This window comes from Cynoglossus semilaevis, chromosome 11 (assembly GCF_000523025.1).
Source record: "Cynoglossus semilaevis isolate Cse_v1.0 chromosome 11, Cse_v1.0, whole genome shotgun sequence".
Taxonomy (NCBI): domain Eukaryota; kingdom Metazoa; phylum Chordata; class Actinopteri; order Pleuronectiformes; family Cynoglossidae; genus Cynoglossus; species Cynoglossus semilaevis.
Genome location: NC_024317.1, coordinates 15,793,003 through 15,812,078, shown reverse-complemented (window position 1 = coordinate 15,812,078; position 19,076 = coordinate 15,793,003). Strand labels below are relative to the sequence as shown.

The window sequence follows — 19,076 nt, the reverse complement described above, 5'->3', positions numbered from 1 at the left end:
TACAATAATAGAAAAAACAACCTTACTTACTGCAAACAGCTTTCACTACTGTCACGGCGTCAGCTAAATTTGAAGGACAGAAACACCCCTGGTAATGTGTAGTCAGTATAAAAAACTCTTTACTACTCTTTTTAGTGTAACCCTTCATCCAGGCATAACAACAGGCTGCAATTTGCTCCGAGGACCCCCAGTGAAACTGTAAATTCACAAAATGACACCTTACTGCAAGAACATTTTCTCTCTCAGGAAGAGATAAAAATGCCCTCGCTGCAATTCGTCAGCACAAAGTTTTTAACCTTAATCACCTTTTACTGACCTGATTTTACAAGTGAGCAGGCGTTGATTTGAATCACATTATTTTCAGACTCCCACAACAGCCTTTTATATATTTTTACTTCCACCCCCGTTGGAGGAGTACAGTCTGCAGGGCGGGGTTGTTGCAATACCATAGAAGTAGGGCTGCATCGTGAAGTGATTTAAAAATTGATACAAATCCATAACAATTCACATCCATTGAAATAAAAATCAATCACGCATTAAGGCGTAAGGAATAGACTGTGATTTCTCAAAAAAGTCACTGGTCATACCATGAGACTACACACTCTGGTACAATAGGTGGCAGTATGCACCTAAAAATGTTGGTTATGACCCGCTGTTAAACCAAGGCTTTAGGTCCCTACGTAACATTCAAGTATTCAAACAGGATGTGGGAAGATCTTCCACAGAAACAGTGTTTCTGTAAGGAAAGGAACTCTTTCCAGTTAATATTTTTTATATTATGTTGTTGTTCAGTATGTCAAGTGTTAGTGAGGTTAATAAGACCAGACCAGTTTGACTGTTATTTAAGTATTAAGTTAATTTGGTTTATGAGGTACAAGTATCATTGCAATGGGTGATAATTTGTCTGGAGTTTATTTTGTTAAATAAATGTGATGAAATCTAGTCTTTATGAACAAAAAGAAATTGTGTGTGGTGCTTTGGCCCAGAGTTAATGTCTCTGTCATTGGCGTGGAACCCCAGGGTTTACCTCCTGGGCAAGTTCGAATCCCGGTTAGGGCAGTTGGTACCTTCCAGTGGACTTACCACCCGCAGGAAGAAATTGTGTATCATATTGTATTGTGAGTTAAGCATATTTTTACATCCCTAAATACAAGTCTTTTCATTGTTGTACTTCAGAATACTCAGTATTAGCATAGAAACTTCATCAGGTTGGGTTACAGAGTATCAGGTTGCTTAATTGGTACATTTTCAAGTACAAGTTCATGTTTTTCAATGAAGTATCGAGATGCATTCCTAGTGTAAAGCACAGATTCTCAGATGACCTCAGAACCTGTTGCACAATTTAAATTTTTAGACAAACACAGACCAACAAAAAACCCCACATATGTTTACACAATGGTCTTAAAGGAATGTTCTAGCTTTCTGTCTGCATATTTGTATTTGTTTGTCTTTGTATTCTACCACTACACAGTGTTTTATCTAGGAGAAAGCTCTCAGTCTGGCATGAAGTTTAGAGTGGGAGTTTCAAATGCACCCTCTCCACAAAGAAACTGCTTCTCATACTTTTTAATCCTCCCTTTGGCTCTGATCTTTACTTCCCTTAACAACATTTGCTGCACGTTTTGGCCCAGATAAAGCACGAGAACAACTGCAGTACCTGCTCAGCTGTGAAGAAAGAATTCTAGTTTTAGTAGTATTAACACAACAGCGTAGCAACCCTTAGCCTAGTTGTGTTTAAGATGGTACTTGTACTCAGAGGATTGTGCTTAGAATCTTGGCCCCGGCAGAACTGTGGTGTTCAGTGTTAGTAACTGGTGGCACACAGATTGTGTTAAATGCAGAACTAATGCGCTCCCAGGAAATAATAAAATACTTTAAACGCTGAACACAATTATACTACTTTATGACACACAATCTCCTCATACAAAGGAAAGGACCAGACCGCTAACAGGAGTCAGAATATGTCTTGGTCATCAGATCAAAATAAAGAAAAGAAAAATCCTCTCTCATCATATCATTTTTAGCATCATAGTGGGCGCTATAGCAAATCCCAGCTGTCATCAGTCAAGGCGGTTTTACACGCTGCATTAGAAAGTATTTCCTCAATAGCCTATTTATGAAATGATCAGTTGGCCTCTTGCTACCAAATAGTTCCAGTTCTGAGAAATGGTTATAGTTGTCGGTTGGTAAACCTACACATACATCACTTCCTGGAAAAAGAAGGAATTGAAGACCAGGAAACTAAACTAAAGTGCCAAACTTCCTGTAACCAGGTGAACTGTATCAGTGCTGCACTGCATAAAGTTTGTCAGTTAAAACCTATTGATTCATCAGACTGCAGAATATTGAACTAATCTACATATTTATACAACAGTTCCAATGCAGGGACTCAGAGGGGGGAGGTGGGTAGGCTGGGGGCTGTCTGCTGAGATTGTGTATTATAGTTTCAAAGCTGACATTTTATCTTGCTGTGCTGCTGTGAATCTAAAAGTGACGCAGCAGTAAACAAAAGGAAAAAGAATCAGCAGCTGCGTTTGTTTTTCCCAAACAAACAGCACACGTGTAAGTGGGTTAAATTTTCGGTCTGTTGTAATAAATCACTTTTGGAGCAGAGCCAGAACACCATTGTTATAATTTCCCAGTTCATTGTCAGCAGTTTCTGCAGACATCTGCTTGAAATAATCCACACAACCAGAACTCTCTGAAGGGTCTAGTGAAACCATATTTGATGCAAATGTGAATATGGAAACTGCCCTGAGAGTCTGTGGAGAAAGGACACACGTCAAGACGTTTTATATATGCTTCTATTTTTCAAATTTTTCACATACGTCTGCTTTTTGTTGGTTTGTTTAACAGCTGTCAGAGTTTTGTCCAATGAAAGCAGAAAATCAAATAGTCCCAGTCCATCTAAATGCACCGTTTGACACTATTTACAGCTCTCCACGTTCACATTCCCACCACTCAATTCAGCATTTCTGAGTCATTCAGAGACACCATCCAGGCACAGCTGAATAAAGCTTCCACCGCCTGTGTTTCATGTCTCTTGCTATCACATCAGGGAGCAGTGTTTTTGCTCTGCTGCTGTCTAAAAAGCAGTGGCCTTGCAGTGTCACCCTCACCAGGGACTTGAATTGTAAAAAAAGGAAAGTTCTCTGGGGATTGTTTTTTTCAAAGCTGTGTGTCAAGGATGTGCAATGTGTTCATTGTTTGGTAGCTCAAAAGGTGATCTGATGTAAAACTTTTTATACACAATGAACGAAAAAAGTTTTACAAACATGGCATCCAGGTTAGTTATTTTATTTATATAAACCAGTTCTTACACTCTAAATTTATATAAAGTCTGTTTTGTACTGTTAGCATACAGCGTCTTACAGTTAGCTTACAGCACCAACTCAAAGAAATGCAATGGCTTTAGGAGCTTCAGAAACATGAGTTTAAGGTTTGTTAGAGCACGTGTGGAAAGTCACAGTTAATCAGGACAATGTATGTCAGTAAACCAGGTTTCATTTACATCCACGGTTCATCAGGTTCAATCAATCATGGTAGACTTACTGACTTCGCTCTTCCTAGTGACACTGATCTGACAAAAGGCGATAGGTGTTGAGCTGATGTTTTACACCTGCGGGACTTCAGTGAAAGTCAAACAATTTCCCACAGTGTTTGTAAATAATAGTGTGTATTTACTGTTTTACCTACAGTACTTTAACCTCCTTAAGACTACTATGATTGTTGTTATATTACATATACTGTATGTGTCCATGTAATTCAATGGCATTCACATTTATAACCCAAACATTACAAAACATTTTGGTAGATTTGACAGAATCTACCAATAAATGTTGCTTTCGGCCTGCACCACGGAGGCAGTGGTGGCTTAGTGGTTAAGGAAGCAGACTTGGGTCTGGAAGGCTGCAGGTTCGAGTCCACCAGCTGCCAAGTTGCCACTGAGGTGCTCTGAGCAAGGCACTGTCTCTGACACTTAAAGCTGCCCGCTGTTCACCTTGGTGATGGGTTAAAAACAGAGGTTGTGTTTTGTTTTGTACCACAATGACGAGTAGTTCACTTTCCTTTATTTATACTTGTATATATTTTTAAGCATTTTCTGCTGAGCCTTTTTTTTAGTAAGTTTTCTCAATGTCTTCTTGTGACCTTCAGCCCTTTAAGCTGCTTAATGTGTTGCCAGTGTTCTGGCTGGTGCTAAAGCTCAATCTGTCTGGTTTGACACTGTAGCTTATTCTAGCTAATGAAAGCTTTACGTTAGGTTTTACCGCCTGATCACAAATCTTCAGTTTCCTTTTTTATTTATTATTAAAACCTCTTGACAAGATCTTCAGGTAAAGATAAAACCCATTAGAGTCTCCAGTCCTGCTTTGAGCCATTCAGGGAAATGTATTACTTTCATTTGTACAGTGTTACTCTGACTGGCTCAGCTGTAACAGAGACACTGTTTTCATTCTGTTATTAGTTTTGGTCACTTTCACATTGGCAAGTTTTTGGGTTTAGATTAGAATTTGAAAATTTAACTTCATACTTCTTGAACTTCTCTCTTTACTAAAAAATAGAGCACTAATGTAAATACTTTGTGCTCGGTAGAATACTGCAGCAGCAGAGGTGTTCAATTATAGTTAACCAAGGTTAGATTAATTTTTATAATGGCAATATTTTGTCAACATTGAACCAGTTACTGGCTGGATTAAAGGTCTGAACAACATTTGTTACATTTATTCTAAGATCTCACATCTTTTGGGAGAAAAACATGTCAGTTTTAGTCTATTTCAGTTCAAAAGCACTGTTTCTCATCTTCCCAGTTTTAGTCCAGGTTAGGGGAGTTTACTGGCAAGAATCTGCAAAAATTATACAGATCACAATACAGAGGTAATGATTTGATATACTGAGATATATTGCAAAACTATAGGCACAACAATATATTGATATTTTCATACACCACTGGTCCAGATAGGATGAAATCTAAGGTGCAGTGGTGGGTTAGTGGTAAAAGAAGCGAACTAGGGTCCAAGTCACCACTGAGGTGCTTTGTGATTGGCATAGAGCACCTGACCTCTGCACCTCAAATGCAGAGGTCACGTTTCATTGTGTGCTGTGTCCACATCTGGACTGCAGCCCACATATTAGTGACCGCTGCTACACTTTTCAAACAAACAAACAAAGGAAATCTATGGTTACCTCAACATGAAGTGGATCAGTGTTCATTTCTACATGGCCTATCTGGGCAATGGTCATTAGGAGTTAATGACCCGTGTGCAGGGCAGCAAGACGTGATGCCGTTTACCAAGGTGCCCTGGTTGTGCAATCAAGCAGAACAAGCACATGCTGGATTAATGATCGCACTTGGCTAATTATTAAGGTGTGTTTGTGTATGGGTGTGTGGGTGTGTGAGCACACATTATACTCTGTACAGCAGCAATATGGCAGACGTTAGATATTACATGCAATTACAAGCACATCATTAACCCCATCTTTTATGTTAGCGTATCGAGCTAACATGGCGACTGTAATCCAGTTCAGTTTGATGCACCAGTGTAAAAACCTCTGAGGAACTCATTACTGCACAGACCACTGTGGAGTATTCAAGTAGTTTGTGTCATGTACTCTTACAGGTCACATCAACACCACGACCCTGCTATCCCATGATGCACCACTCTTTTTATTGGTCCTGAAGAGTTCATGGTAAAACTGTCAGAGAACAGATTCTCCTAAGTCTACACTGTTAATTTAAAACAAATGGAAATTAGATTGTTAAAAACAGGGATATTCACTTAATATTATTTGAAATTCAGCTGGGCCAGACATTATCTGTAGGTGATGAACAACTAACTGCAAAATCTAGACCAAAATGTACAAAGAACAGGTGTTTGTCAGTCGATGCTGGGTTGAAGTGATGATTCTCCTATACTGTGTTGGAAGAGACGTGGTCGTATAGTTCTGGACCAAACTCCTCTAGACACACACGCATTTATTGAGAGTGCTGCATTCTTGGCTTGTTGTCTGTAGGTACTGTATGTTTGATTAATCACCAACTGGGATTCACTCAAATGCTCTACGTGTTCCTTAAATGACTGGGCCACTCTGAGGTGGTGTCTGGACCACATGTGGCCTGCGAGCCGCTATTTGAAATTACCCTGTTGAGACAATAAACAAACACATTAACCTACACGTAACACATAACACATTGTAGCTACAATATGATTATTGTTTGTTATTCCTGATTTCCTATTACAGCAAGCAACACATGCAACTACATTACTGCATGTACTTGATTACTGTAACAATGCAAGAAGTTTTATGTAGTATTAAAACTGCAACAGCATTATCGAAAAAACAATAGTAGTGAAAAATACAGCAATATAGCAGTCCAACGACTGCTATATTGCTGTATTTTTCTCCTAAAACCAGCACTCTGCCATCAGGGAAGGGAATTTTCCATTTTCTCCGAGAACATTTTTTTATTTGGACTCAAATGTTTAAACCAAATCGAGAGACAGGGGCTTCAAAGAACTTCAAAATATCAGATAGATACTGGAGAGAACGGAGAGGAGAACAATAGCTTCACAGATTAGAATCCTTTAAAAATGACAGCTCACCAACACTATTGATAGGCTGAGTATGTTTATATAAATATCATATCATCGCAACAGAAAGCCAGCAGGGCTGAGTCACGGAGATGTGGGTTAGTCATCGGCAGTCTCTGGAGAGGACCCAAAAAGTCAGTGAGGAAAATGCTCCTCAGCAGAAATCTATCTGCAGCGACTGGACACATTTACCCTGTTGTTCATAACTGGGCTGCTCATTGTGTTTTGACAGACTTAATAATAAACCTGCTGAGGAAACAAAGAAACACAGGGACTTTAGCAGCTTAGGAAGAAAGGAAAAAAGCAAAGATGTTTGTGAAAGCTGCTGTGAAAGGCAGTTAGAAGCTCAGAGTCCCCGAAGGAAAGGCTTTCAACGCTCCATCATGATTAACTAGATTGTTGGTCTGGAATTGTGGCTGATCTAAATTTCATGGGGGAACTCACCATGAAATCATGGGTGTGTTTTCTTTGTGGTGCATAATTACAGCCAGTCTTAAAAAGGCACACAGGAACACGTCATTACCGTTGTTATCACAGCACCACGGTCAGACGGCATGGATGGGGGGGATGTTTATCTTCAGGTGAGGAGGGGTCACACAGGACTCCCAGACCTCCCGTGGAACTCCAGCTGCTCAGAGGTTGCTTGTCCTCACAGATTAACGCATGTTGCTCTGCTGCAACAAACACAGAGCTGAGTTCAGGGCAAGAGTCTGTGTGTGATCTACCTCCATGTTGTACAACTGATGCTGACATATGGCTGCATTTCAAGGGTCTGTCATCTTTGTTTTCTTGATTTTCTGTTTGGGAATTCATTGGTATTTAAAAGGAGAGAGTGGTTTTTATACATGTTACTAAATAATTAAAACATTACAATTTATTCTCAGTCTTCTTGGAGTGTGGGAATGAGAAAATTAACTTTAGATCACTCACATCTAATTAGATTCTAATGGACATTAGTACCTGTAATATTAATGACATTCAATTAGGACCACTTCACTGACAACGATGATGTTAATAATGATGATGATGAAGGTGACGATGATGATGTTTGTTTTTTCACTCAGGCATAGCTGGCAACCCTGTCCTATTCAACGAAAATGGCGACGCCCCCGGACGCTACGAGATCTACCAGTACCAGATACAGAACCAAACGGCCGAATATAAAATCATCGGCCACTGGACGGATCAGCTCCACATTAACGTGAGCGCTCTCCTTTTCTACTCTTTCTACTTTCTGATAGCAGTCCCAGACGTCTTTAAGGTACAAACATCCAGAAGCAGGTTCACTGGTTTACAGTGTAGTCTGTGGAGAAAACAACCCACTCCCCAAGACAACACTGTGGGCTGGGAACATGATGAGAGAACAGTATCATATCAACCGTGGCTTACACAAAGGCAGAAAATAAATGATGTTTGGACCAAATGGACCTAATTTCACTTTTATAGTCGGTAGACATGAGGCAGCCTCTGAGGAGCTTTGTGTGTTTTCACGTGCTGTGTAAGAAAAGAAGTCAGGGTTTTGTGGTGGACACCTACTGTGTAATGTGCCGGATATATTTAATTAGTGTTCTTTGAGGTCTCAATTAAATACCCATTTGGAGACACATTCATTAGGTCTGGACAAACAACTGTATTTGAATACAAGCGATATGGTGACATTGAAAAGGAGAAACACTTTGAAATATTTCTAGAGAATAATGTAATGAAAGGCAAAAGGGAAATGAAAATGAATTGGATCCTGAAAGAAGTACCTTTCAAATAAAGAAGAGTGACCCAATGCTAATTTCAGCTTATTTAATGACAGCTCTTGCCTCCTAGACTCCACCATCAACACCCATCAGTGTGTGTAGGTTCTGACCCTGATCTCTTTAAGCACAGGCAGGAATCCTACTTAGGCTGTAGTTCAATTTGAAATCATGCTGCTTTCACAGAACTTGGCTCTACAGTTGAAAGAGTAAACATGACACGATCAGCAACAAAAAACATACCCTCCTTCATCAACCGTTCTCCAGAGTCTCCTAAACCCCACTTTTCTTTTATTAAAGAATGAACATGCATCATATCTGGTGCTCAATTGTGCTTAGTTCATTAATTGCTCATTTAAAGCCTGTGACACAGCCATTGATAACATTTTGCAGCTGTGATAGTTTCCTGGGAATAACTTTGAGATTCATGCTTTGCAAGAACCAAGGAATTGTTTTTGCTTTTTAACTCTACCAGGAATCTTTTTCTCTATGCACCTTATTTTGACAAATCATATGCATAGAGATTTTTCTTATATGTTGTCCAACAACTCCTCTGTGATTGGTCAGAATTTATAATATATATAATGTACAGTTATTGTATTGATAATTGAGCCTGTCACCTGAGTTGAGCATTTTTCCAATCACCCTAGCTATTGGGAATTGAACAAAGAACTCTCTCTTTTTCTTTATTTCAAACATTGCTCTTCTCCTCTTCCTCCTCAAACTTCATCAACTGAAATCTGCCATTCACACTATGCTGTCGCCATATCATTGATTCTGACAAATTCCCAGAAGTCCCTGTGTGCGTGACTTGTGCTCAGACGTGCTCTGCAGCTGACTTTGTGTTACGTATCAGATGTTCTGTCCCAGAGAGAACCTGGTATTTGTTTTTGTCACCTCAAGAAAACAAACCAAGCAGAGGAACATTGACTTTACAGCACATTGAACATCAAACGCCCCCCCACACCGCCATCCTGCTATTTGCCCGGCCCCCAACAGCTATGTGACCTGTAAAGTTTGATCAAACATACCGGAAAAAAAAATTAATTAATATAAATTTTATATTAATTACATTTTTTTTATTAATTAAATTTACTCAAAAATAAACGTAAATAACATAAAAAATAGATTAAAAAAAATCAGAGTTCACGTTTAGGTTTTTCAGAAAATATATATATTTCTAAAAATGTTCAAATTACACCCAACAGTGCAGTGTAATTTTAAAAACGGGAGCCATTTGGGTGTGAAAATTATTCCTGTTATGTGCTTTACTTTTTTTTTTAATAATACTGCTGGAGGGGATCAGACCCTCCAGCAGTTTGGCCTTTATGGCTCCTGCTGTGGCCAATCGTGTCAGTAAAAATGTACAGTTATCAGTCATTCTATCCATTCATAACTCTGTTTGTCCTGGTTCCAGGTTCGTTCGATGCAGTGGCCCGGTGGTGTCCGTCAGATTCCTAAATCCATCTGTAGCCTGCCCTGTCAGCCTGGAGAGCGGAAGAAAATTGTGAAGGGCATCCCCTGTTGTTGGCACTGTGAGCGCTGCGATGGCTATCAGTACCAGGCCGACGCCTTCACGTGTAAGATGTGCCGCTTTGATTTACGCCCCAACGAGAATCACACCGGGTGCGTTCCAATCCCCATTGTTAAGCTGGAGTGGAGCTCTCCGTGGGCTGTCATCCCGGTGCTCATCGCTGTCGTTGGCATAATGGCCACGCTGTTTGTGGTGGTCACCTTCATCCGCCACAATGATACCCCCATTGTGAAAGCATCCGGCCGGGAGCTGAGCTATGTGCTGCTCACTGGAATCTTCCTGTGTTATGCCACAACATTCCTAATGATTTCTGCTCCGGATGTGGGAATCTGCTCACTGCGGCGGATCTTCCTGGGTCTGGGGATGAGCATCAGTTACGCTGCCCTTCTCACCAAGACCAATCGTATTTACCGGATCTTCGAGCAAGGCACCATGTCTGTAAGCGCCCCCAGGTTCATTTCTCCAGCCTCGCAGCTTGTCATCACATTCACCCTGGCCTCGGTGCAGCTGCTGGGGGTTTGCATCTGGTTTGTGGCAGATCCTTCCAAGGCCATTATTGACTATGAGGATCAGAGGACATCCAACCCAGTACAGGCCCGTGGTGTGCTCAAGTGTGACATCTCTGACCTGTCTCTCATCTGCCTACTGGGCTACAGCATGCTGCTTATGGTCACCTGTACAGTCTACGCCATTAAAACCAGAGGTGTGCCCGAGACCTTCAACGAGGCGAAACCTATAGGTTTCACCATGTACACGACCTGCATTATTTGGCTGGCATTCATCCCAATCTTCTTTGGCACTTCACAGTCCACAGAGAAGGTGAGTGTGTGATTCACTAACTGAGTGAATGTGTCTCCTTTAACTCAAGACTCAAGGTAATTATGCAGTAGAAAAGAGGAAAGTAGACGTCAGACACACAGATCACAACAACAAGGAACAACACGGAAAAAACCAACAAAATAGCTTTAGCAACAACTCACACAAATCAATGCTGCTACAATTTAGCACCATGATTATATGCTGTGTTTTTCTGCTAATCAATACTTTTACAAAATAACAGAGACAAAGATGAGCGCTAGATTTACTGTAGTCATTTATAAAATATCTTTAGTTTCAATTAACTCTTGCTAAGCAAAGTTACACCTGGAGTCAATTTTGTTGACATCCTAAACCCTGAATGAGCCATTCGTATTAATTACCTTTGTTTCCAGACCAATTTTTATATTTTTATGCTATTATGTCTTCTCTTTGAACCTTTGTCTTATGAAACACATTTACATATACTAAGGTCATATGAAGAAATTTATACATAAACATTACATTATTAAAAACCTTTTTATTTATACTTTTTTTAATATTAAAACCTCCAGTTGTAACTGTTGTAAATCTTAGAAAATAGAAAAATGTGTCAGAAGATGGACGAATGTGTGTCACTCGTCCTACTTGTAATTCACCACAGCACGTGAAAACATCCACAACTCCCTCATGTCCATCTTATCAACCAGTACTACAAAATTTATAAGAAAAATATATTATATTCTACCAAAAAAGCTCAGTACTTCAGCATGGCACAAAGTACTTGAGGGATTTATAGTATTCAAAAGGACGCATGTATTGATTTAAAAAAAAGCACCTCACCATGTTCAGCAGTTCAGCGAACACAAGTACTCACTCATATTCCCTTCATCAATGTGAGCGACCTCATAAACAATGGGGTTTGATTGCATGCAGCGAGGGCATAGTGAAGGGAGGTCCAGGTTACAAAAAAGATCCAAAGGCTTCGGAGCTGGTTTCTTGAAAAGAAAGTCTGGTGTGAAGCCAAAGGGGGGAAATAAAAATCCAAATGTTTACATGTATCTGAAAGATATGTTTTGGCAGAGCAGCTCAAAGGGGCTCAGTGGGTACAAGAGGGAGAAGACTGGCACGGACCTGAGCAGCGGTGCCAGCGCTGGTGTGACAGATGCTACAAATCAATCCTTACATACTTCCTTCTGGGATTAAACCTAACAATGCATCACAATCCTGGCTTAGAAAACTGGCTCTGATTGTTACCACGGTTGGGAAAAAAAAAGAACTGAGTGGGTGTTAGCATCACGATGTGCTGGAAACCGCGAAATGTCTTCTATACAGTACACCACTGTAAAAATATGCAAAACACAGCAACCTATTATGTGATATTAATCATGCAGCATGTGATCAGCTTCATAATAACCTGCGTTCAGGCAGTTGCTCAGGTCCATGTGTGAACACCAGGACAAAGGACAAAATCTCATTTGTAGCAACAGCTTTAAGACATTGCGAAACAAAAGGCTCATCAAGGGCTCACTGTTTTGTGCTGCATTTACAAAAACAGCCTCACAACTGTGCTGTAATTATTACTGCTGCACAGCCGCGGTGATAAAAACCCAGCATACACGAAGCAGAAAAAGCTGTCCAAGTCCACATTACTTTTTAATGTGCTTGTTGCACATCCTAAGTCGCTCGTCAGCAGCATCAGTAGATGCCGACGTCAGAGCAACGCTCTTTGTTTAATCATCTCCTCTTCTCTCTGAAGATGAAAGGGAATTATACAACCGCGCAGAAATTGAACAGCATTTCATAGGGATGAGGTAATGCAAAAGTGCCACTTCTGAATTATAACAAACAATAACTGAAATAATATTTTGGGGGCTAAGTAAAGCTCCTCTCTCTGTTTCTACCTTTTTTTAAATTCCAGATAAAACATTTAACAACTGAAGACAAAGATTCAATAATGTTTTTCTGTCCTTGTGTAAAAAAAAAAATAATGAAGGTGAAAATAAATTGTAATAAAATGTTAGAATAAGATATTATCAGCAAACGACCTTAATCTTTAATTTCTCTTACATAACATTATTGTGAATATAACTAGGAATGAGAGCCATTTAATGTTCCATTAAATGGTTGTTAATTATATATTTTTATTTATTTATTATTATACATGTATATTTATTTATGATTTATTTAACACGTCATAATAATATTATTAATTAATTAATAATAATAATAATAAATGTTAAATAAATCCACGGTTTACATCATGCCCATTATTTTCATTAGAGTTCAGTCTAACCGAGGCATGTCTTTAATTTTACATTACGCCATAAAACAAATATGGGGAAGAAGAAGCTTCATTGTCAACAATAAACTTCAGAAGCTAAAGGGCAGATTTAATTTTTTTTTAAGTCCAAGATATGGACCACTGGAGAGCCAGGATGCTGCAGCTGCTCAGCCTTGGCAAAAAGCTTGTTTTAGCCCCACCTGTGCCAGACTCAAAAAGAACATTTTAACAAATTAAATCATCATCATCATCATAACCCTAAATGCCCCAGGAAGGTTAGAAAACATCCCCGTTGTTAAGAATTAGTCTGCTCTACTTTTGTTTTAAATAAACAAAAAGTACAGTGTATTTAATGTCAGTACAGTTGCATTTTTTGTTGTTTAATATTGAGTGCTTTTAACACCAAAGTGTTGATATTTGACACAGAACAACACATACCCTGTGACTGTTTCTGTGAGCTGTTGCATGGCTAATGTTTTTTTTTTTTAAATGACAGGTGAAGGCAAACACACCCTGTAATAACTCTGGTAGTCTAACTGACAGGTAACACAAAACCTCACAGCACATGTTAGCATGTGTCTTTCTTGCTAATTAAATGCTTCACTTCCCCAGTGTCCAGATTTACCTTATCTAGTCACCCAGGCAAACACAGTTATTTATTTGTCATCCGGTGCAAGGATAAGTGTATGGAATGTCACACAAGGCTTTTCCTGTCATTCAAACGTGAACATCTGGTCTGACTGCAGAGCGTGTTCGTCAAACACCGTGCGTGTTTGCCTCACAAGTAGTGGTGACACCTGCTTACCTGTTGAACGGTCTAAATCAGTGGCTGTCGCTGAGACAAAGACGGGAGGAGGAGCGTCCAACAAAAGCCTGCATGGAAATAGGCACAGGCACAAAAGGTCCGATTCAAATTCAATCAGCCTGCACAAAGAGAAGCTGCCACTGAGGAGCGCCAACGATCTGATAAATTGAGTGATGTTGTTTATTTCTCTATAAAGTTTCTATCACACCTTTGGCACCGTCAGCCCTGACAGCAGAGAACTGCTGTTAGTGCACTAGCTAGACCAAAGCAGGAGTTGTACAGAGTTCAACCTGATCGCAGCGGTCAGACCGAGAGTGTGCTGGGTCTGCAGGTCGCTCCATTTCTTCACCCACTCCATTTCTTTACCAAAGACAAACAGCATTATTCACAGAAAGTGTCCCTCAGGAGCTGAGCCATGCAACGAAGACTGATGCTGGAGCAGCTGTTGCGTTCATGAAAGCTATATCACAGTGGCCCATAGGATCCTGGCTATTGACCCTCGGGTGCTTCAGTAATGGGTGAACAGACACTCAGGGCTGATGAAGGCCAAACATTTGTAATCCTGCTCGATGACATTCTCCCACAAAGGTATATTATCATGTCTCCTCAGGCTTCTATTTGTTTAGAAACTTAATTAGACTGCAATTATAGAGCAGTCTCATGCAGGAAGACCCTCTGCAGACTGTTTACACAGCATGCTGAGATTTAACACAGAAGCTCCATGTAGGATGAAACGATGCAATCCTAATAGGTTTGCAGCCTTAAGCAGAGAAGGTCTGACCTAGTTGTCAATAGCAGCAGTATCTCTTCATCTGTTTACTATGGTTTGACCCTTGGTTTGGTTTGGACAACAAGTAACCAATGTTACTGCCCTCACAATGCTAAGCTAGGCAGTCAGCTAACAGCTAGCTCACAATTAATCACAATTAGTTCTAAAGGTATGAGTGAGGATCATGATTAATTGAGATAAATCAGCAATCCTAAACATTGGAATTAATAATTTGACTTTTATTTAATTTAGGATTGTTGATTTGATCAATAAGGATTAATTACAATCACGATTAATCATGACTTTATTTAAATTAATATACAACCCTAAGAACATCTTATTTTCAGTTTGAATTAATTCTGCAAGATCACTGAATTCTATTTGGCTCTGGCCAATGTAAAGGCGACTTCTCATTTACAGACATTCATTAAATTTAAGGCCATGCAGAGACTGTATCAAATGAGACTCAAACTGAGAAGGTTATTAGTTTCAATCCCACCCCTGCACTAGGGACACACTCAGATACTGAAGGATCAGTGTTTCTAACCTGGATTCATTCTCACCCCAAACAACTCTGATGTGACATGTTTGTGTCCTGACTTTGCTAATTTGCCAGGACAAGAAAACGGCCGACCAGGAGGGGCGGTGGAGGAGGGAGGGGGGCGTTGTTGGCACCACTGAAGTCTCCTTCACTTCTTGCCAATGTTTTCAAAAGACAGCTCAAAGATACTGTTTCTGTTGCCAGCATAAAAAGAGCCTTGCTATAGGAAATGTATTCCATTAGGTCATTTCTGAAGGTGGAAGCTGGTTTGGCATTGATTAATGAGATCTAATTACTTTAAGTACATCCTCTGCTGTTATGTAGCACCTTTTTTATTGTAGGCTATAAATTCTGCTTCTCCTCACCGGTGCCACCTCTGTATATGTGTGTTTTTATGGATATGTTCAGTGCTCTGACGACTTGACTAAAGGTCCATGATATTGTTATAAAAACAAATCACAAAAGCATTCCCAAAAACAGTAGAAAAGCTGTGGTGGAGGGATGTGCATCAAGATGCAAAGATTTTCTAATGGATTGGTCAGGAAAAACTGTACCCAATGAAACAACCAATGCAGATGAGCAGCCGAGTTTTAGCTGCTTTCAGATAAAGTCAGAGAGACGAGGTGAGGATTGTTTAGACGTGTTGAGGAAATAGAGTGAATATATTCCGCAAAGGATTTGGAGAGCGAGCTACATTGCAGAAGCAAAACTGAAAGAGTCAGCTGCTCCTCCGTTTCTGGGAAGACTCCAGAGAAGTGGAGGACACAATAAAAGCAGACAAACAGTCAAAAGCTTGGGTAAAACGGAGGCCAACAAACTACACTACTGACTCCTTAAGGGAGCGGCCGAGGGAAGAAGACTATATGTGAGTAACAGCTGGAATTCAACAGACTCTCCCCTAAGGCTGCAGTGAAATGAGCACAGAGCAGCTCACTGGTTAACAAATAAAGCTGGGGGAGAAGGAACCAGAGCAGCTGTCCCTCCATCATCCTGCCCCAAGCCTCCCCGTCCCTTCTCCAGCCAAAAGCCCCCATGTGAGATGCTGTAGAATCCATCTGTTGTAGTAATAGTAGTAGTAGTAATAATAAAAACAACAATGTTCAATTATGCTTACAAAATAAAATTCATACGCTGTGGATAATGATCACAAATTATTTGGTTATGGTATCAAGTATGTTCGATACTTTTAGGGGTAACTAACTCTTAAATTCCCCACGATCAATATATTTCACTTCAAAAGGAATCAATAACAGTTTAAACAAAATAACCTTTTAGACCTAATGCTAATATTTTCAAAAGTCAATATTTAAATTCACACATTTTTATTCTACACGCACACAGACAAAATTAATTTCCCTCTGAGACAGTCTGCGGTGACAGAAGCACTTAAACACATTCACTTCTGCTTGGCAGAAAAAGACACAAAATAGTGCCCGCACTGGAGAGATGCAATTACTTTTTACTCCGACTGCAAGTGAATAAAATGATTTACACAACGGCAAACTTTAGCCAAACACACACACTTTACCATCACACACACACACACACACTTTTATCCAATTTAGATTTACTGTTGTGTAAATACAGGGGAAGGAGAGGAGCAATGAAGTTGCAGTGTCTTCTTTTCTCCCTGACTGCTTCTGAGCAAAGTGATAGCACTGCAAAAGAGGCAGCTATTTTACCAGCATCAGGTGGTGGCATATAATTAAAAAATATTAATGTGTTTATATAGATTAATTAATAACAGTACTTTATGAAATCCCTTACAGTTCTTCACACACTCCAGCCTAAAGGTCAAAGTAATGCACCAAAATAATGTCCGACACAGATACACACAATACGCATTGAGTGACATCACACGAGATTGGTGAATAATGATAGAAGAAGATACAGGATGTTTGATTTGTCTGGCGTGTATTTTGTTTTTCAACAATGGCAGAGCTTCAAGCCTACAATATCATCTTCATGTAAAATATGTTGGTATGAGTACAAACACCAAAGCTGACATTAGCAACAACATTCCTGGTACGGTCACCAGAGCTAACATTAACTACAACAACCCTGGTACAAACATCGGAGCTAACATAATGTTAGCTACAACAGCCCTAGTATAGACATCAGAGCTAACATAAGCTACAACAGTCCTGGTACAGACAGCAAAGCTCACATTAGCAACAACAGTCCTAGTACGGTCACCAGAGCTAACATTAGCAACAAAAGTCCTGTTACAGACACTCGAGGGAATGTTAACTACAATAGGCAAACTGACAAACAGCCCACAATAGACCAGACGTCAGTGTTCAGAGCTAGAACATATAGTCCACCAGCCTCCAGAAGGCTCTGGGTTCAATACCACTCTGCTCCTGAACACTGACAGAATGTCTTAATGCATATGCTTGTAGAAAAATTATTTTCATCTTGTCTCTTTTGTCAGGGGTTGCCACAGCGTAATCCACAAATCAGATGTGTGTCTTAATGGAAAACTCTATTATACATGTGTATTAAGGAGCAGGAAGTGCAACAATGGTGATAAGATAGATTGTGGAGATGTAGGTCCTCTTCATTCCTTGATGTGAAAGAAAATGATCAGGACGGAAATGGGTCTCCTTGTTCTCAGGAACTTTTCAATTCAGAGCAGGTTGTTAAATGTGTAAAATTATTGCCCTGCGACTTCTCTTTAACAATTTCCAAGTTCATTTCTTTCAGACGGCTAGTCAAGCAGGAACAATGTTCTATGAGTTACAGAAATTACACAGGGCTTCATGCTCCTATGAGCCTCCCCTGAAGACAACTCATTAATTTTCTGCAGCTTTGGAAACAATTAAAATGGAATGAGGGAGAATGATACTTAGTGTTGCCCTACCCTCTAATTTAAAGAGATGTGACCAAGTGGAAAATGTTCTTCGGCCTCCTTTTCTCTTTCTGTGGGCCCTCAGAGTGGGATCCAACCCTCTGGCTTCAATAACACTGAGTTTAAGCCGACATGACGGTCATTTTTAAACCAGCATGGCAGAAAATTGAACAAGCCGGCCACGTCTAGTCCAGCACAAGCCATGAATGATGACACGCTGAATTAAAACAAAATGTATTCTCATCACTTGCAGATTACATATAGTGTAGAGCCGTTTTTTTGGACTGTAAAAACAGCTTGGCCATCAGAGGGTCACCGGATGCTTTAATTAGAAGAAGACACAACAGCTGCTGTGGTAACAGTGACAAATATATAAAACGATGTATCATCTGGACCCAAAATGATAAAATCTATCTTTTTCATGACATTCCATATGTTTTTTTTGTTCCCCTCATTTGTCTTTGCAGATGTACATCCAAACAATGACATTCACCATCTCGGTGAGCCTGAGTGCGTCAGTCTCTCTGGGGTTGCTGTACATGCCCAAGGTCTACAAGGTTCTCCTCCATCCTGAGCAGAATGTGCCCAAGCGGACACGCAGCCTGAAGGCGGTGGTTACCGCTGCCACGATGTCCAACAAATTAAACCCCAAGGCCGAACTGAGACCCAACGGAGAAGCAAAGACCGAGTTGTGTGAGAGTCTGGATTCACAAAGTAAGAACAGGAGAGCGGACAGATATAAACAGGCATTCATATCTTCATTTTCTGCCTCTGCTTAGTTTGCTTCTTTTGCTACTTCTTTCAGGGCAATTTCTTTTTCTTTCTTTCTTTTTTCTGGTTCTGAATCTATATTATTATCATTCATTATAATTCATCCTTATTATAATTGTTTACTTTTTTCTCTGCTATATTTTATCCCCTGATTGCCATCACTAATTATCACTAAACTACTTTTCATCTACAGCCCTAGATTTATAGTCAACTGTTAATCAGGAGAAAACAACCTGTTCTTCATTCATTCGTGTCACACTAATGTCTGTATTAAGAGGTCCATTCCCTGTGTACTGACAGTGACTCCAGACTACCACTGCACATCTTACAGTGTTTTCAGACCAACGAGAGACCAGAGCATTTTTTGGAGTAAACAGAGTCCTGGCATATG

The 19,076-nt window shown here is 40.0% G+C and overlaps 1 protein-coding gene across 2 annotated transcripts in view; it reads left to right on the top strand.

The window, feature by feature from the left end:
- grm4 (glutamate receptor, metabotropic 4) overlaps positions 1-19,076 on the top strand; it is a 55,301-nt gene that overhangs the window by 33,453 nt on the left and 2,772 nt on the right. For both annotated transcript variants that reach the window (XM_008320838.3, XM_008320837.3), the window contains exons 6-8: positions 7,655-7,791; positions 9,753-10,688; positions 18,382-18,628. In XM_008320838.3, coding sequence (XP_008319060.1) covers positions 7,655-7,791; positions 9,753-10,688; positions 18,382-18,628 — 1,320 coding nt within the window. The remainder of the gene's footprint in view (positions 1-7,654; positions 7,792-9,752; positions 10,689-18,381; positions 18,629-19,076) is intronic.